Source organism: Homarus americanus, unplaced genomic scaffold, assembly GCF_018991925.1.
Source record: "Homarus americanus isolate GMGI-L3 unplaced genomic scaffold, GMGI_Hamer_2.0 scaffold6317, whole genome shotgun sequence".
In the NCBI taxonomy this organism is placed as follows: domain Eukaryota; kingdom Metazoa; phylum Arthropoda; class Malacostraca; order Decapoda; family Nephropidae; genus Homarus; species Homarus americanus.
This window is the reverse complement of record NW_024730668.1, coordinates 16487623-16511691: the sequence shown is the minus strand read 5'-3', so window position 1 is coordinate 16511691 and position 24069 is coordinate 16487623. Positions and strand designations below refer to the sequence as shown.

Sequence of the window (24069 nt, the reverse complement as noted above, 5' to 3'; positions counted from 1 at the left end):
CTAATTTTTTATATCACCATGTGTGAAAAAGGTCACAAGTGGTCACCTGTAATTAAGCAAGTTACTCAAGATTTATCACTGTAAAGATCTAAAAACGTTGTTCACTCTATCTATTATTGTAGCATATTGTACATAAAGGCAACACAGTGGTTGGAGGGCCCCTCTGCCCAATGAATTTCTTAGCTCAACCCTCGTTTGTGATTGTTTCACAACCGCAACAACCGCGTAGGTTCATGAGGTTATTTCAATTGTGGTGGTTGTGATAATTTATGCAGTTGCTCCACGGTTGCGGAAGCGAAACTTCATGACATCACTAATACACACACACACACACACACACACACCATTGCTACGAGTTCGTTCCTGGTTGGCTAATTGAAGTACCATTGTTGTATTACCTTTGTTTATCTCTAACTTCCATTTATACACCTTGATCATATTGCCCCTCACTCTACGTCTCTCGAGCGACTGCAAATTAAGATGCTTTAACCTGTCTCTGTACTCAAGGTTCCTAATGCCCGGGATTAGTCTTGTCATCCTCATCTGTATGCTTTGTACGGATTCAATATCCATTATGTACTGTAGTATGGTGATCAAAACTGACCTGCATAATCCAAGTGAGGTCTCACAAGTGCAAGATATAGTTTTAGGATGACCTCGCTAGTCTTGTAACTAACACTCCTTTGTATGAACCCAAGTACTTTGTAAGCCTCGTTTCGAACAAATACGCATTGTGGTCTTAGTTTAAGATTCCTACTTATCATCAGCCCAAATCTTTTTCACAGTCGGATTTTTCTATATCAACGGTGTTCATCTAACATCTGGTTTCTCTGTTTACATCTCCTAGGCTAAGTACTTTACATTTGTTCACATTAAATTTCATCTGCCATTTTTCAGACCATGTGAAAAATTTGATTAGAGCTTCCTATAGTTTTGCCGAGTCCTCATCAGATTTAATTACACGCCCTATTTTAGTGTCATCAGAAAATTTACTTATGTCGCTGTCTACGCCGATATCTATGTCGTTTATGTGTATAATAAATAATAATGGTCCAAGTACTGAGCCTTGGGGAACTCCGCTGTTTCCTGTCCTGTAACCACGCCCTAATCTATTTTAGAACATCTGCTTTAATGCCATGAGCCTCCACTTTTCTTATTAGTCTTTCGTGGAGACTCTGTCGAAGGCTTTGTTCAAGTCGATATATACCACATCATAATTGTGCCCCTCGTCCACTGATTCGAAAACTGATGAAAAGAATGTTAATAGATTAGTTAGACATGAACGCCCGCTTGTGAAACCATGTTGGGAATCATTGATCAACTTGTGCTTCTCTAGGTGATTTCGAATAGAGTTTGAAATGATTGCTTCCAGTAATTTGCCTACAATTGATGTTAGACTGATTGGACGGTAGTTAGAGGATAGTGATCTATCTCCCTTCTTGAAAATCGGTATTACATTCGCTATCCTCCAGGATTCTGGTACTACACCTGTTTTTAAGGGCATGTTAAACAACTTTGCTAAGGGTATACTAAGCTCTTCCTTACATTCCTTTAATACTCTGGCAAATATCTCCTCGGGACCAGGTGACTTATTAGGCTTTCGTTTGTCTATTTGCTTACTAACATCGTTACTAGTCACTACTATCTCGCTTAATTTATTTTCTTCATTATCTCTGTATAGAGTCGGTGCCTCGGGTATCATGTTTAAATTTTTGGTGGTGAAAACTGTTGAAAAATATTTATTCAGATTATTGCTCATTTCTCCGTCATTATCAGTTAGCTCGCCGGTATCTGACTGTATTGATCCAATCTTTTCTCGTGTTTTAGTGTTAATGTCCGGCTGGATTATGTCCTGGTTGGTTCGTGTCCGTTAGGGAAATTGCCCAGTGGGATCTTGTCTGGTTGGATAATGTCCAGCTTTTGGATTATGTCCGATTGGATTATGTCCGGTCACTATCAGCAGCACATTCCCAGACGGTCAGTGACCTTGCAGCAGTTGGCGTGGGTCTTAACAGCGACTGTCTGGTGTCGATCTGTGCTGGTAACGTTATTCATTACCTTCCCGAGCAACTCGTTGAACGTTTTGCCTTATTGGATGTGGATATTTCTGGCGGTTGGAAGAGAGAGAGATGGATGTACTAGGAGCCTGTGTGGGCAGTATACACTGCAATTACTACCCAAGTTATGGTTCAGAATTATTACTTTACCTACAATCCATCATGCTCACTATATTTCAGCATATTATCTTGTACGACACTATACTTGCGTCACTCTCACTCTACCATTATCTTCTAAATTTCTTCCTGACATAATATTGTGCAACCAATTTTCTTTGGACTACTTTACGTTTTCTGTGCTGAATGTAATTTGTAAAGATGATCAGAATATTGTTCAATAAACTCTTGTATTTTCTCACTTGTCTAATTTATCGATATAGCGTAAATTGTACACTTTCTATCGATTTACCTTAATTAATAACTTTCCTTCTTAATTCCCACCCAGACGTACGATAATTTTTTTCATACATTCCTTACTCTGATTGGTCATATGCAAGCAGCAGCAAGAGTTAATATTTGTTCATTTGTTTTTCTTCTCGTCGTACCTTACCAGACTCACGATCAATTTTTTAATCTATTTTCTCTTTCCTCCCTGTCAGATGTACGACCTGTGACGCCGCCAGCGGGGGAGGGGAGAGAACACAAGGAGATGAAGATAGGAGAATGGGAGGAGTTCAAGGCGGAGAGGATGATCAAGGTGGGCAACACTGACCTCCTCTCAAGACTGTTCGACTCGGTGGAGCAAGTGGATAAGAAGAAGGTGGCCGTCGTCCGGAGAGGAAGGTATTGTGTCTGGCGAAGTCCTTCACTTGTGCTGAGAGAGAGAGAATAAAGAAAGACAAGCAGTCAGACTTTGATAATGAGATAGAGAGAAATAATCCGTTTCACCTTCCCCAGTGTTGTATGACAATACAGTAGTGTGCAGACAGCTGCCTTAACTTCCTAGATACTATTGACTATCATTTTATTCACGCTGTGGGACTCACCTTCATGTACGTACCTGCGTCATAAAGTTCGTAACAGCTATAATTAGGCAATTGAGTAACATTTAAACATAATAACTTATCGGCTTAGTGATCATAACACAAACGAACGTTACTGCAGACAAAACAAAAAGAGGAGAATTAAACGTTCATGTATTAGCCCATCATTTTCTGATGAAGAGAACGTCATATTTTAACGGGTCTAAAATCTATATACAAAAGCATACATTAATCCTTTAGGGGCCAGGGGTTTGTCTCAGCTGAATAAAATATCTCTGAGCTACACTACATCTTCAACGGGTTAACCTTTGAGACGGTTTTCGAAATATAGAAAAGTTTATTGTATAGTTTTTTTTAGAGATGTGCGAAATATGGATCTTGTGAGTTCGTGTGTTAGTAACTGATTTACTGCTTGAACCTGGCAACACTGGTGGTTGTGTCGTGATAACGCTGAGCTGTGTACTGTGTTAGGTGACGACACCCATGAGTTTTGTCATGCTTTGAAATGACAACGCTTCGAGGTTTACATTTTCGAATGCTGAAAAAAAGGGATCACACGAAAATTAGACACACTAGCTTATTTCACATGATGATTAAACACCCTGACACTAACCTAACCTAACCTAACCTAACAACACTCCCAGGTAGTGTTAGGGTGTTTAATCATCAGGCAAAATAAACTACGGTGGCTAAACAGGTGATCCGACAACAATTAACGACCAGAACGAGGTGAGGTCTGCCTGTGGCGAATGCTCACACACACACATACACAAGTAGGGTACACCACGTATGCACGCCACGACACCAAATACACAGGACACTGACCCCGATTTGGACCCCGTCTGTCTGGACCTGTCTAGACATGGACCGTGTATGTTCCGAATGACTGACTGACCTTGCACCCAGACAAGCACCTGTGTGATTGTCTTGGATATGTGAAACAGCGTAGTGTTGTTGACATACGACATGGCAATTTGGTGATACCTGTAAAGGACCTGAAGACGTTTAGCAGGACCTGGTAGGACCTGAAGCCATTTCATAGAACCTTATGATGCTTATTTGGTGAAGTTAAGTTAGGTGAGGTTAAATTAGGTCTAGTTTGTTCTTATTTGCTTTTATAGATGTTTATTTTGCACACCTGAGTCTAATGGAAATTACCTGAGAGTCGGGCCCGGGTTGGTGCCCAGCAGAGCGTGTAGTTGTAAGGTGCTGAGTTTCTAAATACCAGTAAATATAATATTACATCTTCACCCTAGCGAGAGGATGGTCCTTATGCCTGTTAGTGGCACTGAGCAACGTGTTGAAGGTCATTGTTGCTAAAACCAGGATATCTATTTTTAAACCAATAATCTGCTTCCAATATACCAGCTAACATGAGGACAAAAACTAACCGGGCAAGACTAACCTAACCTAACCTAAATTCCCCAGGTATTGTCAAGATGGTTGAATCATCAGTTGAAATAAATTGGGGGTGTCTAATCTTCAGGTAAACCCACGATGACCACACATCATCACAAGTGTTTACAGGTATAAATCAATGAACAAAACACAAGCAAACTACAACACTAACACACGTCTTCACTACCCCCGATAATAACACATCTAATAACTATAGTAACAGTGTGCCATAATTACTGTACCGAGAACCCCATCATAACTATTACAACAACAAGCCTTACTTACCAGAATTACATTACATTACATGGCACCGTCAGTACTCCGACACACGCTATACCTATCGACAACCACACCTCACCCGGCCACAGCGCTATCACAACAAAAACACCTAAATTAGATCACCTGAAGATAAATCAATCATTGCTTATTTCACCTTATTAAGCACCCTAATACCTAGAGGGGTTAGGGTTAGGTTAGGTTAAGTTACTTTAGGTTATGTTAGGTTAGATTAAGTTAAGGTAGGTTAGGTTAGATTAGGTTAAGTTTGGTTAGGTTAGATTAGGTTAAGTTAGGTTAGGTTAGATTATGATGGGTTATGTTATGTTAGGTTAGATTAGGTTAGGTAATACAATATTATATTAAGTTAAATTATATAAGATTAGGTTTGCTTTAAGGTGTTTAATTATCACGTGAAATAAGCTAAGCTGGTTGGTGGTTAAATGGTCCTCCATATTACTACCACCACAGTAACCTATCCTGACTACCACACTAACATACTGTAATAACCAAAATAACGACCTTGTGCTACTACACCAACAACGCATCGAAATAACCACAGCCAAACCACCACCACCACCACAACGACACACTCACAAGCAGACAATTTCTCCTTAAATATGATTTTGGAGGGGGGGGGGGCAGCACCGACACCGTCGTTGTGTGGCGTTCGTACACGGTAATAAAGACTAATTATGCAACTGCCAATCAATACTTGTAAACACAGAGGTCACTGCCCGCCAACCTTGCCCCTGGAAAAAGTTCGTACCACACATACAGTACATAATAATGGTTGTCCCTCGTGTAACGAGGATGACGGCCCAAGGGTCACAAAGGCATGAATTTGTTGAAGGTGTAGATGCTGTAGCCAACACAACAACCACACCCTAAGCCAGAGCAGACCGGACAGCTCGCCAACTGCACTGGCTAACCATTACCCCGGAACACGATCCGCAAATCGATTAACATCCAAGGCCAGTATACACAAAACTTTTAAGTGCAAGCAAACAGTTGTTAAGGCTGACATTTTCCTGTTTAGCATTAATAGTACATTCACCAAACATTCAAGGTCCTTAATAGTACTGTTAAGTTAAAAGACCTCGGGAGCACTTTTAATTCCCGTAATAGTCGTCAATTTTTCAATTTCAACAGTTTATTCCTTGATAGAGGAAGCGGGATCCTAGTGCTGTCACTAGGTACCCCTGTACAATAACACCAGAAGCATCTGGCAAGTGTCACAAGTATATACAGTATAAATATTATAAAGGGGCTTACTAATGCCTAAGGAAGGAAGGATATTCCTTTAACACATTATCAATATTATTTACATAGTATCTGGCCAGCATGGGGAGGATCATCGTGTCTCCGTCAGGGGGTCGTGGAGTGGTGGTCCAGCAGGCGTCACAGAAGCGTCGTGTGTGGGGACATCTTAGGAGGTAGTGGATAAGGGTGCGGCTGTCGGGTCTTCTGCATAATGCACAAGAGCGTTGCTCAGGGGATGTGGGGATACCAACCTCCCAAGCAAAGTCATACCCAATGATGATACGGGCAGCAATCACGTCCCTTTTCCGCGACCCTTTCCCATAGACATACGAGAGGTCAGGAAGTTTACGGAGGACATCGTACCAGGTGGGCGGGGAGTAGTCAGGTGTGGCCTTGTTGCAGCCAGTTTGGCAAGGCCATCTGCTGCCTCATTCCCCATAGAAATGTCACAGGACAGCCTGCATCCTGAAGTGTAGATGTTAACCCTCGTATTCGGAGGATGAGGTCCTTATTTTCCCCTGATCCAAATGCGATCCCGTCGAGAGCAGACCTGGAATCGCAGCAGATAAGCAAGGGGCAGAAACCATCTGCTTCTTCCTCAGCGAGAAGGGCAGCAAGGAGGGCTATTAGTTCAGCCTGAGTGGAGGATGCCCCGTCAGAAACTCTGAGAGAAAGTTTGATAGGCTCAGGGGCATCAGGACGGGAGATGTAGACACCAGCCCCGGCCCGACCTGTAGCGGGCTCAACAGAGCCATCAGTGTAGAGGACGACCCTACCTGGGGACCAGCGGGCGATCCTGGAGAGGTGGTATTTGCAGAAATAACAGGGTTCACATGGGATTTCGGGAGCGGTCCACCGAGGGCAATCACTTCAGGTTGAAAATCCAGCCAGGGAGAAGGAGACGAACCAACAGCAGGGGTGACAACAATATCAGGCAGGAGGTCGTGTTCCTGAAGGGCTCGGGTGAGTGACCCTCGCCACTGTCTTCTAGATGGAGGTCGGCCTCGGACAGCAGGAGTCAAGTTGGCTTGGACATAGTTGCCCCAAGGATTCCGTAGAATGGAAACGGTAGTTTTTAGGTAAAACTCCTGGAGACGATCCTGTAAGGGGGAAAGACCAAGTTCGGTATATAGAGTAGTAGAGCGTGTCCACTGAGGAGCCCCAGGGATGATAGCATGGCGAACCAACAACATCAGCGGCGGCAACGCATTTATCGGGAAAGGAGAGATATATTTAATGAATATAGTGTGAATATAGTGTGTGTTTGCCCTCTTTATAGCAGAGATCTTCTTTCTTGACTTGGACAATACTGAGAATCAGCGTGTCTCACACTCTGCCACAGACCTCACCACGCCAAGAAACGCAGCCTTTACTCTCATGGTGATTTCCTGCCATGCGCTCTTTGGTTATTTTGGGTTAACCATCCATCACCTTTTTTTTACATGAACAATATATTTTTTCGCTAGATTTCTTGCTGTTTTAGATGATTCTGACATTTATATTTGGGGCAAATCACTTTCTTTTTTTTTTAGTTAGGTCAGGTTAGGTTAGAACGTGGCCTGTTAGGTCAGGTAACCTAACCTAACCATTTCCTCAGTAACATGTACGAGTATTTATAAACATATCTGCAACACATTTTGTCAAACACGACAAAACTTGTCATATTTAATTATAAAGACAAAAATAAACAAGTTTACATGAGTTGACTGACACCAGAAGCTGGACTCTTCATAACCTGACCCAGAAAATGGTTATGTATTCATTAGTTTCACATATTAATATTTATATCTTATTTATTCATATGGCATTGTTTATTTAGTTTTCACGTTATTATTTTTTTTAAATTTCTGCATGAATCTGGGTTCTCGTTTTTTTCATATTATTATTATTGTTATTGTTACATTATTATTACAGTTTATTATTATTATTATTATTTTAGCCATTTTTACGAGAGCACCTTTATTTCAATACATTCTTGGTAAAATTCTGAGAAATATATTATATTGGGAGGAATTTTGTGGCCACAATTTGCTCTGTGGAATTTCGCGTGTTGGCTCAGTGCATAGTTGTGGGTGATTGTGTTTATGCTTCATATAAACACTCACTCATGTATAAGATAAATACATTGATTGTCAACAACATCTCAATCTATAACACAAACACAAGTTTATGAACAAAAGAAACATTTTAATGCTTATTGAAAAATATTAGTGTATGATACAAAAATATTGATGTATAAAGCACGCCAAGGAGTGTATAACAAGACAAATCAATGCTTAATACACAAACAAATGAATGTATAATGATAAACAATACAAGTAAATGCAAAGGGGATATTACAAAGGTACTCAAACTACCCAACGAGGAGCGAACTCGTAACAAATGGTTTCTCTTACCATTGACAACACAACAAACATATATTGTTTCTCACTTTTGATCTTTTTTCTCATTTTTGTATCTATAATTCTTTATTATTAATATTATTATTATTACAGGTACTGTATTATTATCATTATTATTTTATTTTTGTTTGTTTTATCATAAATTGTATTTATTATGAATTATTGTGACTATTATTTACTATTATTATTATTATTATTATTATTACATTTTCGCTCCCCAGGCCCCGATGTGGGTCAATGACCTGTGCCCAGGTGGGCTAATACCCGTTAAAAAAAAAAAATATTTAGACGCGAAATAGGTAAACATTGGTTTGGAAATAGAGTAGTGTACGAGTGGAACAAGTTACCAAACATCATCATTTCGTCCTTATTAACTCTCCACCTTTAGTCGACAATCTCTCTTCCCTTTCTCTTCGCCGCAATGTTGCTTCACTCTCTTTTACAGGTACTTTAACGGGCAATGTTCGGTGGATTTGGAATCCTGTGTACCGCCGGCAAGGCAGTGGGCTCGTAACACACGTCTTGCCCGCGGTGCCCACCGTTTCTCTGTGGATATCAGTTACACGAGAATAACCCGTTATAGTACCTCCGTCTTTCCTCACACAGCCAAATTGTGGAATGCTCTGCCTTCTTCTGTGTTTCCATGCTTATACAATCTGTCTCACTTTAAAAAGCTGGTTTTCCGGCATCTTCGTGGTGTAGATTAACACAGTATAACCCTTTTCTGCTCTATTTTCAATTTCTTTCTGTTCTTATTTTTTCGCCCCCCCAGGCCCCGCTGTGGGTCATTTGACCTGTGCCCGGGTGGGCTAATTCCCGTAAAAAAAAAATCGAATTCGCTGGATAGCTTCAAACATAGGTCGGCTGGATATATGAGCAATAGGGGTTGGGTGTAAATGAGATTGCCCAGTGTGGGTCAATAGGCCCGCTGCAGTTTCCTCCATTCTTATGTTCTTATGTTCTTATAACAGAAACACCAAACGTAACTCAAAGATACAAATTGACGCATAACAAACCCCTTTTTTTTATATCACTAAATGCATTTTTCTTTATTTCATTTACCAGTGGAGATTGATTATTATTATTAGTAGTAATAGTAATAGTAGTACAGTATTATTATTATCTAAAGCATTATTATTATTATTATTATTATTATTATTATTATTATTATTATTATTATTATTATTATTATTATTATTATTATTATTATTATTATTATTATTATTATTATTATTATTATTATTATTATTATTTATCTTGGGTAGATGCTTTTGTATTAGGTTAGTTAGGTTATAAAAGGTGTGGAAAAGTATGTCAATAAGGAGAAATAGTAGTGAGTATTTTTTCGATATATATTTATAAACCTTTTTTTTAATATTCTTTGTATTGTTCTTCATAGACTGAAATATTTTCTTAATGTTTTTTTTATTCGTTTATTTTTTCATTTATAAAATCTGGGTTATTGTCGTATCTCTTATAGTGAGAAAAACATTGTAACAGGAAGGTCTGAAGTAAGAAATAGCATAGGAAGAATTATTCACTGTGCAACAATTTTTTGTTTATGTTGATTTTGATATGTTTCTTTACTAATTTAGACATGCTGATTACGAATCTGCCATTGGTTTTGCCATGCTGTCAATATTTTTTGAAAAATTAACAAAATCACACTTTTTCTCAATTTTAATGCAATTTGGGGGGATTTCTGTAAAAAAGCACAGTGATTTCAAATGCTGACTTCTCATCTTCTGAAGAGGGCGAGGATGTTGACTTTATTGTAGCAGACTCAAGCAAATCCCCACATTTTCCTAATCAGCACGAACTGGTTGACTTAGTCAGGGATTTAGGTCTTACCAAGGAAAATGCTGGGGTTTTGACATTTCGTCTCAAGGAGTGGAATTTACTAGATCCTAGTTGTAAGATTAGTACATACAGGAAAAGGCAGCTAACTTTTACACGTTTCTTCAAAGTTTTGGAACTCAATTTGCTGTGTTACTGCTCTGATTTCAATGGCCTTTTTGGCCAAATAGGCATTGAGTACAACCCTTCTGATTAGCGTCTGTTTATTGACAGCTCAACAAAAAGTCTTAACGCTGTGTTGCTTCACCATGGGAATACACTTCCATCAATTCCGGTAGGTCATTCAGTTCACATGAAGGAAGACTATGAAAATGTAAAGATTTTGTTGGACATGCTCAACTATACAAGAAACAATTGGGATGTACGTGGAGACTTCAAGATGATAGGTTTCCTGCTTGGACTACAAGGTGGCTATACCAAGTATTCTTGTATTCTCTGTCTATGGGATAGTAGAGCAGATGACAAACACTTTGACAGAAGAGATTGGCTTGTCAGAAGCGAATTAACTCCTGGTGCACACAATGTATGTAACAATGCTCTTATTCAAAGAGAGACGATATTGCTGCCACCACTTCACATAAAGCTAGGGCTTGTGAAGCAGTTTATCAAAGCATTAAACCCAGACAGTAACGCCTTTAAACATGTTCGCTTAATGTTCCCAAAATTGTCTGAGGCCAAAGTCAAAGGCAGATGTTGGCATCTAAGGATTTGGAAGACAAAATGTCAACTGTTGAAAAAAGGCCTGGTAAGCATTTCGGCTTATAGTACATGGCTTCTGGGCAACCACAAGTCTGAGAACTACAAAGAGCTGGTGGAAAATTGAATTGTAAGTTATAGAGAACTTGGCTGCAGAATGCCACTGAAGTTACACTACTTCCATTCACACTTGGACTTCTTCAGACCAAACTTGGGAAACGTGAGAGAAGAGCATGGTGAACGGTTTCACCAGGACATACAAACTATGGAGACGAGATATCAGGGGATATGGGATGAAGCTATGAATGATGACTACGTGTGGAGTTTGATTCGAGATGACCGTAAGGAACACAAAACAAAATGCTGTTCAAGTGTTCATTTTTAGCATAGTTTATTGTTCAATTTCATTAGTAACAAGTGTAGAAAAGCAATGTGTTGTTTGGTCATGTTTCATGCTTTCAATATAACATAAAATTGTGTTCTCGTTTCATTTATTTCATTAGCAAATGTGATGTATATCAACATTTCACCTTTTGATTTCTGGTTAAATTTCAGAGATGATAAAAAATTAATTGTTAATTTCTGATAAAACTATTGATGCTGTAAAAAAAACTAGTCATATTTGGAATCAGCGTACTGGAAAACATATAAAAAGTTAAAAATTCAGATAAACACAACTTTCCCTAAAATTCGTTGCACAGTGTTCTGAATTGTGTATGTTCTGTTTATCTGGCTGAATAACTATTTTATAAGTTGTATTACACAAATCAACTATATTCACTTAAATACTTTAACTGTTAAAGTGTAGGAATACATTATAACCAACAAATTCCGGAGCTGCATCTAAATAATTTATAATTGTTGATAATTAGTGCATTTACTAGTCGAGAATACGTGTGTAAGGACTTTACTTGTTGAATATTATGATGCAGTATAATAATTATTAACATATGCGTTTGCGTTTAGCTTGGAGGGAAATCTCAGACATTAAACTGGCAAAACAGAATTATTCATTAAAAAAATAATAACTTGCAAGAACATGTGCCTTTTCAAATTTATATAGCAATTCATCATATCGAAATAGACGCCCATACCAAACCTCATCTGTCAGTTACGCCCCCCCCCCCAAAAAAAATGCATGGCACCTCAACTAATCAGACGATGGTATCCATAACCTATAATAGGTATTCCACCAATAACATCACCACATCCGTAACTATTTTTTTTAAGTAGCACATCTTCCAACAATCACATATTTTGCATTAAAGATAAATCGATGTTGCACTTCTACATCAGTATCAAACACTAATGTAACTTTCTTATAGTAATTGATGGTGTCTAGTGCATTGTTTAATTAAGCTTGTGCCCTGATATACCTTAGTTGTTACAGCGTACTAATACATTATAACATCAACATTACGAACACCAGAGGCAGCAGAAGAGAGTAGAAGCCGAGGTTGAGCAAGACCTGGCTGGTCGACGGAGGGGGGGGGAGTGACTCAGCTCTCGCGCAGTCGTCTCCACTGCTGACGGTGAATCACGGGTATTTACGAGTTACGTTACTAGACTGGATGACTGGGTGAGCATTCCTGGACTCAGCTTGAAGGCAGGTCACACCACAGGGCTCACTGGGACTATAATTCGGTTTTAATATCCACGTAGAAGTGAAGAACGCCACTTTCAAGTGTTCCAGACAATAATAAAGGGGTTTTCATTGCTGTCAATTTTTTTTCCTCGATTTTGGATGATTGCGTGAGATCGGGTTACACATTGCAAAGGTTACGAGGATTGAGTAATGGAATCCATGTTTAATGTTTAGAAGTGGCGATGATTATTTCAAGAAGCAATAAAAACAATAGCAAAAATATTGTAATAGTAATAACTGTTGCATCGTTACGTCCACGAAAATACGAAAAGGATACAAACTTACAATTACAGTTAATGTTTATTTTTAAGTCGTGTTGTGTCGTCGTTGTGTGCCTTACCCCAGAGGACAAGGTGAAGTGTATTGATTGTAGTACGTGCGACGGCTTCAAGTTTATGGGGATTTTTATAGGCACTTGAGGTATGAAGAATGTGGTGGTGGTGGCGGTGGTGGTGACTGGTGAGGGACCCAAACCACTCCACCTGACCCGTCTCCACTTACATGCATATATAAAGACAGACGATTGACGTACGCCTGGACACGCATACATACGGACACCGCAGGCATGAAGTAAAGTGAGATACTCCAAATGACGAAAGAGAGAGAGAGAGAGAGAGGGGGGGTGGAGAATAAAACTAAGAAACAGGAACAAAATAATACAATCAATGAAGTAAATACAATCACGAATACATAGAAAATTCACCAAGGAATATGAAATACATGAAATACAAAATAAACACCAACTCGGAAATTTAACAATGAAAACAGTGAGAAAAAGGAAAAATTAATTTCAAAGTCTCTGAAATAAATATATCAAATTTACTTAATAAACTTGATACATTGTTCTTACCTTTCACGCAGTGCATTTGTTTTTTAAAGCTCGTAAAATTAAAATTAATTAATTTGCTCAAAGAATGAAAGATAAAGCACAAAGAGTTATGGTAAGGTATTAAAAAAATTATTAGGGGTTTGTGTGGCAACAGTACAACGCGCAAATTGCTTCTTAGAAATGGTGTAATATTCTGAAGTAAGTAATTAGGTTTTTGTGTTGTAAGGTGAAGACAAAGGTTGATGGTACGATTAACTGTTATGCTGTAAAGTCGTAATTATTTCACGGGGGGGGGACTGGCAGAATACGGATAATTTCGTTAGTAATTATTTAGTTTAAAAAAAAAGTAATTTATCCTAGTTGCTTGCCCTTAATTCTCACCAACATCAGTATAACAGTAAAATAAGTTCGTCGTCTCGTAGTCCAATCAAGACTAAAATTAAATTACCTTTCAGCCAAGATAATCAGTATCTAAAAGGATAATTAATCTTATTTTATTCATCGCTCTGGTGGTATTGTTTTAACAGAACCTTTCGGGAAATTATTGCAGAGGAGTTTTAGTCGGAATTAGCTGAACCGAACAAAAGGTTATTTTTGGGGGATAATAATTATTTTTGATTGGTTAACCTAGACGACTGCCTAACCAAGAAGCCCCGAGACTGATATTAATGTTATCATATGCTACTCAAAGTCTAATTATACCAAGCCAACCAACTTCGAGTCGAAAATTCGCCCTTTGTCTCAATTAGTAGCTGATAAATGCGCTGTATCTGGATGCGTATCAAATTACAGACTACATGATAAAAGATTGAAACTTCACCGATTTCCAAAGGATGAAAAAAAGAGAAAAGGGTGGATTTTATTGTACATGCAGCAAATATATAGGGTGCAACAGGAGGAAGGGCAATACCTGAAAGCAGTTGGCAGGTTTAAATTTAAATTTATAAAGTCTAACTTTCGGCCAGGAAATCAGATGTGGAGAGACAAGTACCTATTTGTTACTTGAAACTGTTGTATAGCCATGTCATCTATAATATATCTAGTGGCCATGTTGATAAATTTAAAACCTCAACACACATATTTTGTATTCACTGATTTACTGCAATGGCTTGAGGAGAGAGAGAATGGTAATTATAATCATTAAAAATTTTTTCTATTTTCTTTAACTTTTTCATTTAAATCTTCTACTCCTTCTGCCCCCCCCCCCCAGTAAATAGCTAGCCCATATACTGGCAGCAAAATCATAAGAGTATAATTAATAATAAACAGAGGAAGAAGATTATTAATAATAATTATAATAAATTTTTAATAATAAGAATATGAATATCATAAAATAATGATTACATGAGAAGTTCAAGTGACTAACTAAAAGATAGTGTGCTAGGGGCTGAGAAAAACAGGAAATATGGCAAGAATATCTTCCAATACAGTGGAGTGGTCTCACCCGTGATAATATTGATAATATACGAGTCCTTCCTTACTACCGTTTTCTTCAACTGCGGCCAATGACGTCACATAATTAGCTCCACCTCCTGCGTGTTGGTTGCCTTGATATAATTACTGTAGAATTTGGTGTTACTCTTCTAAGCAACTAAGGTTACTTTAAGCGAGCAGTTTTGGTGGCTAGTAAATACAGTATTCACCATCAATTAAAAGTTAAGAGTGACACGTTTCTCCTGTTCTTGTTCTGGTTCATTAGTTATAAATATCGCCTCACTGCGCAATAGCCTGAAGTTGTATGAGTGGATGAGATTCTAATTTTAATCATTTGTTTACGTGATTTCCGCGAAATTGCACTGTTGTTCAGTGCTAGTGAACTACTGTCTCGCCTTGAGAGAGAGAGAGAGAGAGCACCGATTTGTTTGATATGATGAGAACTGTACTGGCAAAATGAAACAATCACAATATATGTAATTTCAAAATTACACCATTAAAACCAATATGTCATGACAAAATAACACCTTTAACCCATTGAGTGGTGCTAGTTTCTCTCAATTGAATAAATTCATCTAGCATTAGCCGGGACATTTTCTGAATGACTGCTGACCTACAATTGGGTTAAGTGATCACAATATTTCTGAGTCTCTGTGGTGTTGACGAGATACTACTGTGAACATGGGAGTTTGTGTAAGGAGTTAGAAATTTAAAAGTGAAAACATGCTTGTATTCTTCAACCTCGGATGTCAAAAATAATATAGTAGGTAGTAATGACTAAAAACAGTAAGGACAGACTGCTGTAACGTCATAAACTTTAACTCCGCCCCATTCAATGACATCATGCTAGCGATCCACATCATCTGGTGACTTGGGGACAGTCACCAGACTTGGGGACAGTTACCAGACGGTGACGGCCTTGTCTTAGTTGACGTTTGATTGTTTTTATTTTTTTTAATTATCGTCAGGTTAAGGCTTTTCTGTGGCCAGGTATAACAAAATGAATGCCTTATGTTCCCATAGTCCTCCAAAAAATAAGCGATATAGCATAAAAAAGGCACAATATTACAAGGAGACACCAGGGGGTGCCGGCATTTCCCTGATGACATGGACGAAGCAAATCAATTTGGGAGGTTTTTTTTAGCAATTATGCAAAGATTTACCTTTTACCAGACATGACAAGGTTAATGTATGAGGGTACTCTGGACAACTGGATATTGCCTTATAATGTATACTTAAAAAAATAGAGCAAGTTTCTCTAGGCATTAAGCAGCACAACCGTCGCTGGTGAACTAAGTTATGTAACTCTAGTTTTTCGTATATTTTGGGCAATATTATTGTTTTCGTTTGTCAGACGTGGCAAGAACAATGTCTCACGGTCTTCTGGATGACCTGATATTGGCTGGCATTGCAGAATTAAGACACTAATTTCCTCAATATAACTGCATATGGCTTCAAAATTCTCCAGATGTTTAGGCTTGCTTCACTCGCCACCCCACCCTCCTGGGTAGTTATAATGAGGGGGGCCTCCACAAAGAGGCTGCCCATGGGCCTCCACAGGTCTAAATCCGGCACTGGATACACTGGTCCCGGGAGCTGACGCGGCCACACACGGAGGTCACCAGATGATGTGTGTTTACAACAATGACGTCACAGAGCTGTGCATTGTAGGTAAAACAAATGTTTAGTGAAATACCCTTACTAATATTTTATCCTTGGTAGGTAGTGGCCAGCTATCAAACAGGGAGGTACTACCGCCTCGGAAGATATTGGAAGCATAATGTGTCATCAAATGATAGACCCTGCTGCCATATGGCATCACGAAAATTGTGACCAAGTCCCAGGTTGCTGATTTGGCTTTCTGCCTCAGTTACACACAATTGCAGGGTCTCAATTGTTTCTCTTACTATTGACAACACAACATACATATATTGTTTCTCTTTTTTTTTTCATTTTTTGTATTTCTTTATGGTTCTTTATTATTATTAGTAGTAGTAGTAGTTGCAGTAGTAGTAGTAGTAGTAGTAGCAGTAGTAGTAGTAGTATTTTTATTATTGCAGTGTTATTATCATTAATATTTATTTATTTTATTTTCAACTTTGTATTTTTTATTATAAATTGTATTTACTATGAATTATTATTATTATTATTATTATTATTATTATTATTATTATTATTATTATTATTATTATTATTATTATTACATTTTCGCCCCCCAGGCCCCGGTGTACTGTAGGAGTAGGTCAGTGACATGTGCCCGGGTGGGCTATTCCCTGTTAAAAAAAAATATGAATGAAAACAGCCAGGTTATATTTTCGTTCTTGGGTAATATATATTTCTATAATTTATATTGGCAATGTAACTATTTTTTTTTTTGTAATTAAATGCAAATTCTGAAGTCTCTTATTAGTCAGAAATGAACAGAGGTGATTCATCGCTTTTGTAACCAGTATATAATTATAAGGTGGGATGGGGGGTGTTGAGTCAGTGTTACCAGGTCGACTCGCCTCATGACTCCCCTCATTCGTGTAATTATTGAGAACTATGCGAAGGGTGATTCATTCATTGCCTCTGTGTGTGTGTGTGTGTGTGTGTGTATGTGTGTATCTGTTGCATTTTGTGTTTACCATTGCGTCTGTGTGTTTATATGCTTTTTAAAGTGTATGTTCTTGTGGGTAATTATTTATATACCACTAATAGAACTTACACCAACAAAAATTGAACGTTAATAAAAATCACAAGTTTATAATAGGCATTCAGGAAGGCTTGCTGCACCCCCACCATGGCTCAGGCGACACTCATAGACAAAGTGAAGGTGTTGTAACAGCTAAACTGATCATCGTCTTTTTAAACTGTAAATTAATTGGTTCTAACGTATTTTACGCTCTTTTGAAGATGAATTATTTCCGTGTGTGTCTAAATTATATATGTTTAACGATATTGAAAGGGATTCACACGCCATTTTATCTAAAAAAGACCAGAATTCGATTATTTATAAAACACTTATCATTATAGTGAATTTTCTTACGGCTGGCAGTACATTTACTCCTTACCGAAGTTAGGTGTGCTGCCAACACATAAAAACTCTTGTACACCTTCAGGGATTTTTATCACTTAGAGTTCAATCGCTATTAGGTAAGTATTTTACCTCTGTGAATTAAAAGCAGCACCTCTTAAGCAGTATGCCATATAACTTGTATAGCTATATGGTAGGAACTCGGAAATCGCCCCTTGAAAGAAATATAGTACAAAGGAAATTCTAATACACAAGTACAGTACATATAAAACACAGAAATTCGAGTTATATATTGACACCAGGTATGATTCAGATCCTGCGCAATAGGACGTTGATATTATGACGTAGTCGATGACGTCATAAGTAAGCGTTCAGTCACGGGGCACACGCGATAAACCAATATCTATCGAACTACTGTATATGAATGTCAGCATTGAATGACGTTTGTAAATGAATATTTTATACACGACTCATCCAGTTGTGTGAGAGAGAGAGACAGATTTAATAGGACAAGTCTTCGCCATCCAAAAAGTTAACGATAAATCTCATGACGTCACAAGTCGTATAACCAATTGCGCACCTTCCCCTCCCAACGGACTGTTTTTTCCCACCACACTCTTTACAAATAATCAATGTTAGCTTCATTATCCCGTACGTCAAACGAACACAGTGTAAGGAGAAAGATATAGCATTATGGTAACGATAACGATCCTTATAAAGATTGGCGGTAACGCTAAGTGATGGGTTAATAACGACGGGACGTCACGCTGGGCACCTCACAGTTTGGATTAGTTGCCTGATGTAGGGGAGTTCTCGGACGACAGAGGCGATCAAGCCAACTTATGGCCACCCCGCACGCGGCACCTCACTTTGCTTATGAATAAATGGCCAATAAACGTTATTTAATGTGGCTCATGTGTTGACCTGTTGCACAATTGCATTTCACCGCTTCTACAGGATTACTTTACCGGGTAGGAGGGAGGGAAGCATTTGGCACACAGCGGACTTGACCAAGAATTCATCACCGTTGAAAACTTTGGTACACGTCTTACACTTGGCTTACTGTCAAGGCCACAGTGAATATTATAAGTACAGGTATGTCTCTCGGACTTATTCCTCGCTAACTACAGAGAAACAGGACGACAGTTATGACTTTTCTTAACCCCACGGGAATGATGCAGACAAAATCGTAAAGATAGTTTTTGGAATGAGGTACGTAGATAATCAATATGTTTTAACAATGTTTATAGATTAGGATAATTTGTCATAATGATAAACGTAATCATCTGATCTCCATCGTGCAAGTACACTCACGCGCCATAGTTTCGATGCACCCTCTACCCTGAGTCTACCGTCTACCCCAACTCCTGACTCATGGAATTCGTAGCCTTGGCTTCATACCGAACCCCCCCCCCCCCAATCCATCTCCCCCTTCCCCCCTCCCCATCGTTCAGTAGTGCAATGTGGTAGATCGAAGCTTCGCTGTATTGTACGAATAGCAGTTCATGATGTAATATTTGAGAGAATATATGCACGATACAGGTTTTTAGTGACTCATAACACTTTATTTACCATCACTATACTTAACATCACTGACTACGACTTCCCTCGAGCCAGGAGTAGCGGTAGAGGGTGCATCGATACTATGGCGCGTGAGTGTACATGACAAGGCGAAAGGAGGAAGGAGGAGGGAGAACTATTAAACTTAGTGGCTGTTGCATTTTCGTGTCATATCAGGATGTCGTTTTATTGTATTATGAAGTGTTGGAGAAGACCTTTAGTGTGGTGTGTGGTTGTTGTCGTAAGTGGTGGGTCTTTTGTTTGTTGAGAATACACACACACACACACACACACACACACACACACACACACACACACACTACTACTACTACTACTACTACTACTACTACAACTACTACTTTGCTGTCACTCGGAATCAAGTATGACGATCATCCAGCTATGAGACAATGATATGAGTTATTAAGCTCTGGGGTGACAAGAGAGGCCAATACGGGACCGGCAGGGTCATTCACAGATGTTAAACATGTGGAGGGCTACATCTAGTGCGGGAGGGGCGGCGGCAACGTGTGTCCGGCGTTGGTGCTTGTCTGCCTCGTTATGCAGTCGGGTTAACTCGAAAGTATTGGCACCTTGTGTGGTGATCCTCCAAGCGTTATGGTGTGGAGTAATCGTCTCCCAGGTGAGGGGATCGATTTGGCACTTTTTCAGGTTTGTCTTAAGACTATCCTTCTACCTTTTCAGTTGCCCGCCAGCGTTATGTTTACTCTTTGTTATTTGACTGTAAAGGAGCTGCTTTGGCAATCTGTAGGAGCATCGAGGCTACCATTATCCATGAACAACTCCGTTTGACTGGCCATGTTACCCGTATGGACGACAGTAGTAGTATAGTACACACACACATACACTTCTCAGTTCATTGTGTGTAGTAGTCATACTTCATAGCCATAAATTTCAACTTAACTTCATCAGTACCAACCTTGGCTCGGCACAATTTTTTTATATATAAGACTGTAAAATACTGAAATAATTACAGCATAAGCAAAGACTATTATTCTACAAATAAAGATAATAGGAATTTTTATCTTAACTTGTGATTATATCAGTAAATGTGTGACGTATTTGAGTTGATGCCAGCTGAGCAACAGGGAAGGTTGACGCGTGTTCTGGCAACATTTGTTCACGCCTTTCGGTTGCAGTTCCAGGAACACGTGTGGTGCTACGATATTTGGCAGCATCGATTGTGGCCTCCAAGGTCATATGACTGGGTGTCAGGAAGCCCTCTACTGCTATTTACTTGTTGTTGGAGAATAATACCGATGCATTTTTTTTCCTTGGTGAGGATATGACAGTGGACGAATATAATGCAACACTGAAATCGTGGTTTTTAGTTATCTTGGAAAAAATATAATTATGACCTATTCTTCTGGGATGACTGTGACCTCCAGCATCCTGTTGCAGGGCGCTGGTCATCCCTATTACCCTTATTTTGCCGCTGGAGATCAAGTTTAATATATTACGAGTATATATAATGGTTGTCCCGCGTGTAACGAGGATGGCCGGTCCAAGGGCCACCTAGGCGTGAATTTGTTTAAGGGTGTAGAAGCTGTCTCCAACACGACAACCATAAACTAAGTTAACAAGTTACATGACCCAGTGTTAAGGAATAGTCCGAGAAGCCCGGACAACTCGCCAACTGCACTGGTTAACCATTACCCCGGAATACGATAAGACGTTTGGTTTGGGTGTTGTAAAGACTCGACCTTGACACTAGGCTTCTCAACCGTTACCAGTTACTAGGCGTGCTGGTAGTAGTAATACTCTGCCCTAATGTTGTGATAACCTGTTGGCACTGGTGAAGACAAGCGTAGTGCTGGGAGTGACACACCACGGTATTCATGATAACAGCCCACCTTGGCGCTGCCTCTTATTGATGGCCAAAAGAAGTTTAATTTATCTTCATGTTTTCTACGTCTTAACCAACCTAATGTTATCCTGACCTAACCTAACTTATACTAACCGTACCTATACTAACGTAACTTAACCTATACTAACTTAACCAAACTGAACTAACCTAAACTAACTAGACCTAACCTAACCTACACTAATCTAACCTGACCAAACCTAACCCACCAGGTAGCGTTAGTGTTTAATCATCAGGTGAAATAAGCTTGGGTGCCTCATCTTCACGTGATCTCAAGCCTTCTCTATTTCCAGGGTCTTCCTCATTGTATGTTGTGGTTGGCGCTGTCACGAACTGGGTCTTCATGTACAACAAGGTGTCTTAGGAAAATGTAAACACACTGCCTTATAGATTTTCGTGGAGATCGCGTGAATGTTTGTAATACCATAGGAACATTGTCCTCACTTGTCAGGTCTTCCACAAATAAGGACAGCGTTCCCGTTAATAATAGAAGCATTTACGCAAACTCCACCAAAATATGTAAGGCAGTGTGTATACATTTTTCTGTGACAACCTTGTATATCCCCGCGTGTGACACGCACTACTCAGGTGGCTCTTGTTCTTACTAGCTTAACTTAATTTTCCGTTCTCATGTTCATTTTACTTCTTCGCCCACCACCTCCTCCTCCTCCTGTGGGTTTCCTCCTCTTCTTCCCTCCATCCTTCCTGCCCTTCTCTTTCTTTTTCTGCTTTTCATTGCCCCGTACCTCCATTCAGTGCTTCGTTAAGTTCTCCTTTCCTCCTACACCTTCATCAGCACCCCCTCCTACACCTTCATCAACACCCCCTCCTACACCTTCATCAACACCCCCTCCTACACCTTCATCAACACCCCCTCCTACACCTTCATCAACACCCCCTCCTACACCTGCATCAGCACCCCTCCTACACCTTCATCAACACCCCTCCTACACCTTCATCAACACCCTCATACACCTTCATCAACACCTCCCACACCTACATCAACACCCTTCTACACCTTCATCAGCACCCTCCTACACCTTCATCAGCACCCCCTCCCACACCTCACATCAACACCCCTCCCCACCTTCATCAACACCCTCCCACACCTTCATCAACACCCCCTCCCACCTTATCAACACCCCCTCCTACACCTACATCAACACCCCTCCTACACCTTCATCAACACCCTCCTACACCTTCATCAACACCCTCCTACACCTTCATCAGCACCCTCCTACACCTACATCAACACCCCTCCTACACCTTCATCAGCACCCCCTCCTACACCTTCATCAACACCCTCCCTACACCTTCATCAACACCCTCCTACACCTTCATCAACACCCCTCTACACCTTCATCAGCACCCCCTCCTACACTTCATCAACACCCCTCCTACACCTTCATCAACACCCCCTCCCACACCTTCATCAACACCCCTCCTACACCTTCATCAACATCCCTCCTACACCTTCATCAGCAGCCCTCCTACACCTTCATCAACACCCCCCCTCCTACACCTCATCAACACCCCTCCTACACCTTCATCAGCACCCCCTCCTACACCTTCATCAACACCCCCTCTACACCTTCATCAACACCCCCTTCTACACCTCATCAGCACCCCTCCTACACCTTCATCAACACCCCCTCCCACACCTACATCAGCACCCCCTCCTACACCTCTCATCAACACCCTCCTACACCTACATCAACACCCCTCCTACACCTTCATCAACACCCTCCTACACCTTCATCAACACCCTCCTACACCTTCTTCATCAACACCCCTCCTACACCTTCATCACACCCTTCCTACACCTTCATCAACACTCCCTCCTACCTTCATCAACACCATCAACACCCTCCTACACCATCAACACCATCAACACCCCCTCCTACACCTTCATCAACACCATCAACACCCTCCTGCAACCTTCATCAACACCCCCTCCTACACCTTCACCAACACCTCCTACACCTTCATCAGCACCTCCTACACTCTCTGTCAACACTCTCTCCTACACCTTCATCAACACCCTCCTACACCTTCATCAACACCCTCCTACACTTTCATCAACACCTCCTACACCTTCATCAACACCCTCCTACACACCTTCATCAACACCCCCTCCTACACCTTCATCAACACCCCTCCTACACCTTCATCAACACCCCTCCTACACCTTCATCAACACCCCTCCTACACCTTCATCAACACCCCCTCCTACCCTTCATCAACACCCCTCCACACACCTTCATCACCCCCTCCCACACCCACACACACACCCCCTCCTACACCTTCATCAACACCCCTTCCTACACCTTCATCAGCACCCTCCTGCACACCTTCATCAACACCCCTTCCTACACCTTCATCAGCACCCCTCCTACACCCTTCATCACCCTCCCACACCTTCATCAACACCCTCCCTACACCTTCATCAACACCCCCTCTACACCCACATCAACACCCCCTCCTACACCTTCATCAACACCCCTCCTACACCTTCATCAGCACCCCCCTCCCACACCTTCATCAACACCCCTCCTACACCTACATCAACACCCCCCTCCTACACCTTCATCAACACCCCCTCCTGCACCTACATCAACACCCCCTCCTACACCTTCATCAGCACCCCCCTCCTACACCTTCATCAACACCCCCCTCCTACACCTTCATCAACACCCCCCTACACCTTCATCAGCATTCCTCCTACACCTTCATCAACACCCTCCTACACCTTCATCAGCACCCCCTCCTAC

General features: G+C 40.4%; 1 protein-coding gene across 1 annotated transcript in view; it reads left to right on the top strand.

Moving 5' to 3' along the window:
- Window positions 1–24069, top strand: part of LOC121867101 — a 176096-nt gene that overhangs the window by 103108 nt on the left and 48919 nt on the right. The window contains exon 3 of the mRNA XM_042366858.1: window positions 2657–2840. Within this exon, the coding sequence (XP_042222792.1) occupies window positions 2657–2840 (184 nt within the window). The remainder of the gene's footprint in view (window positions 1–2656; window positions 2841–24069) is intronic.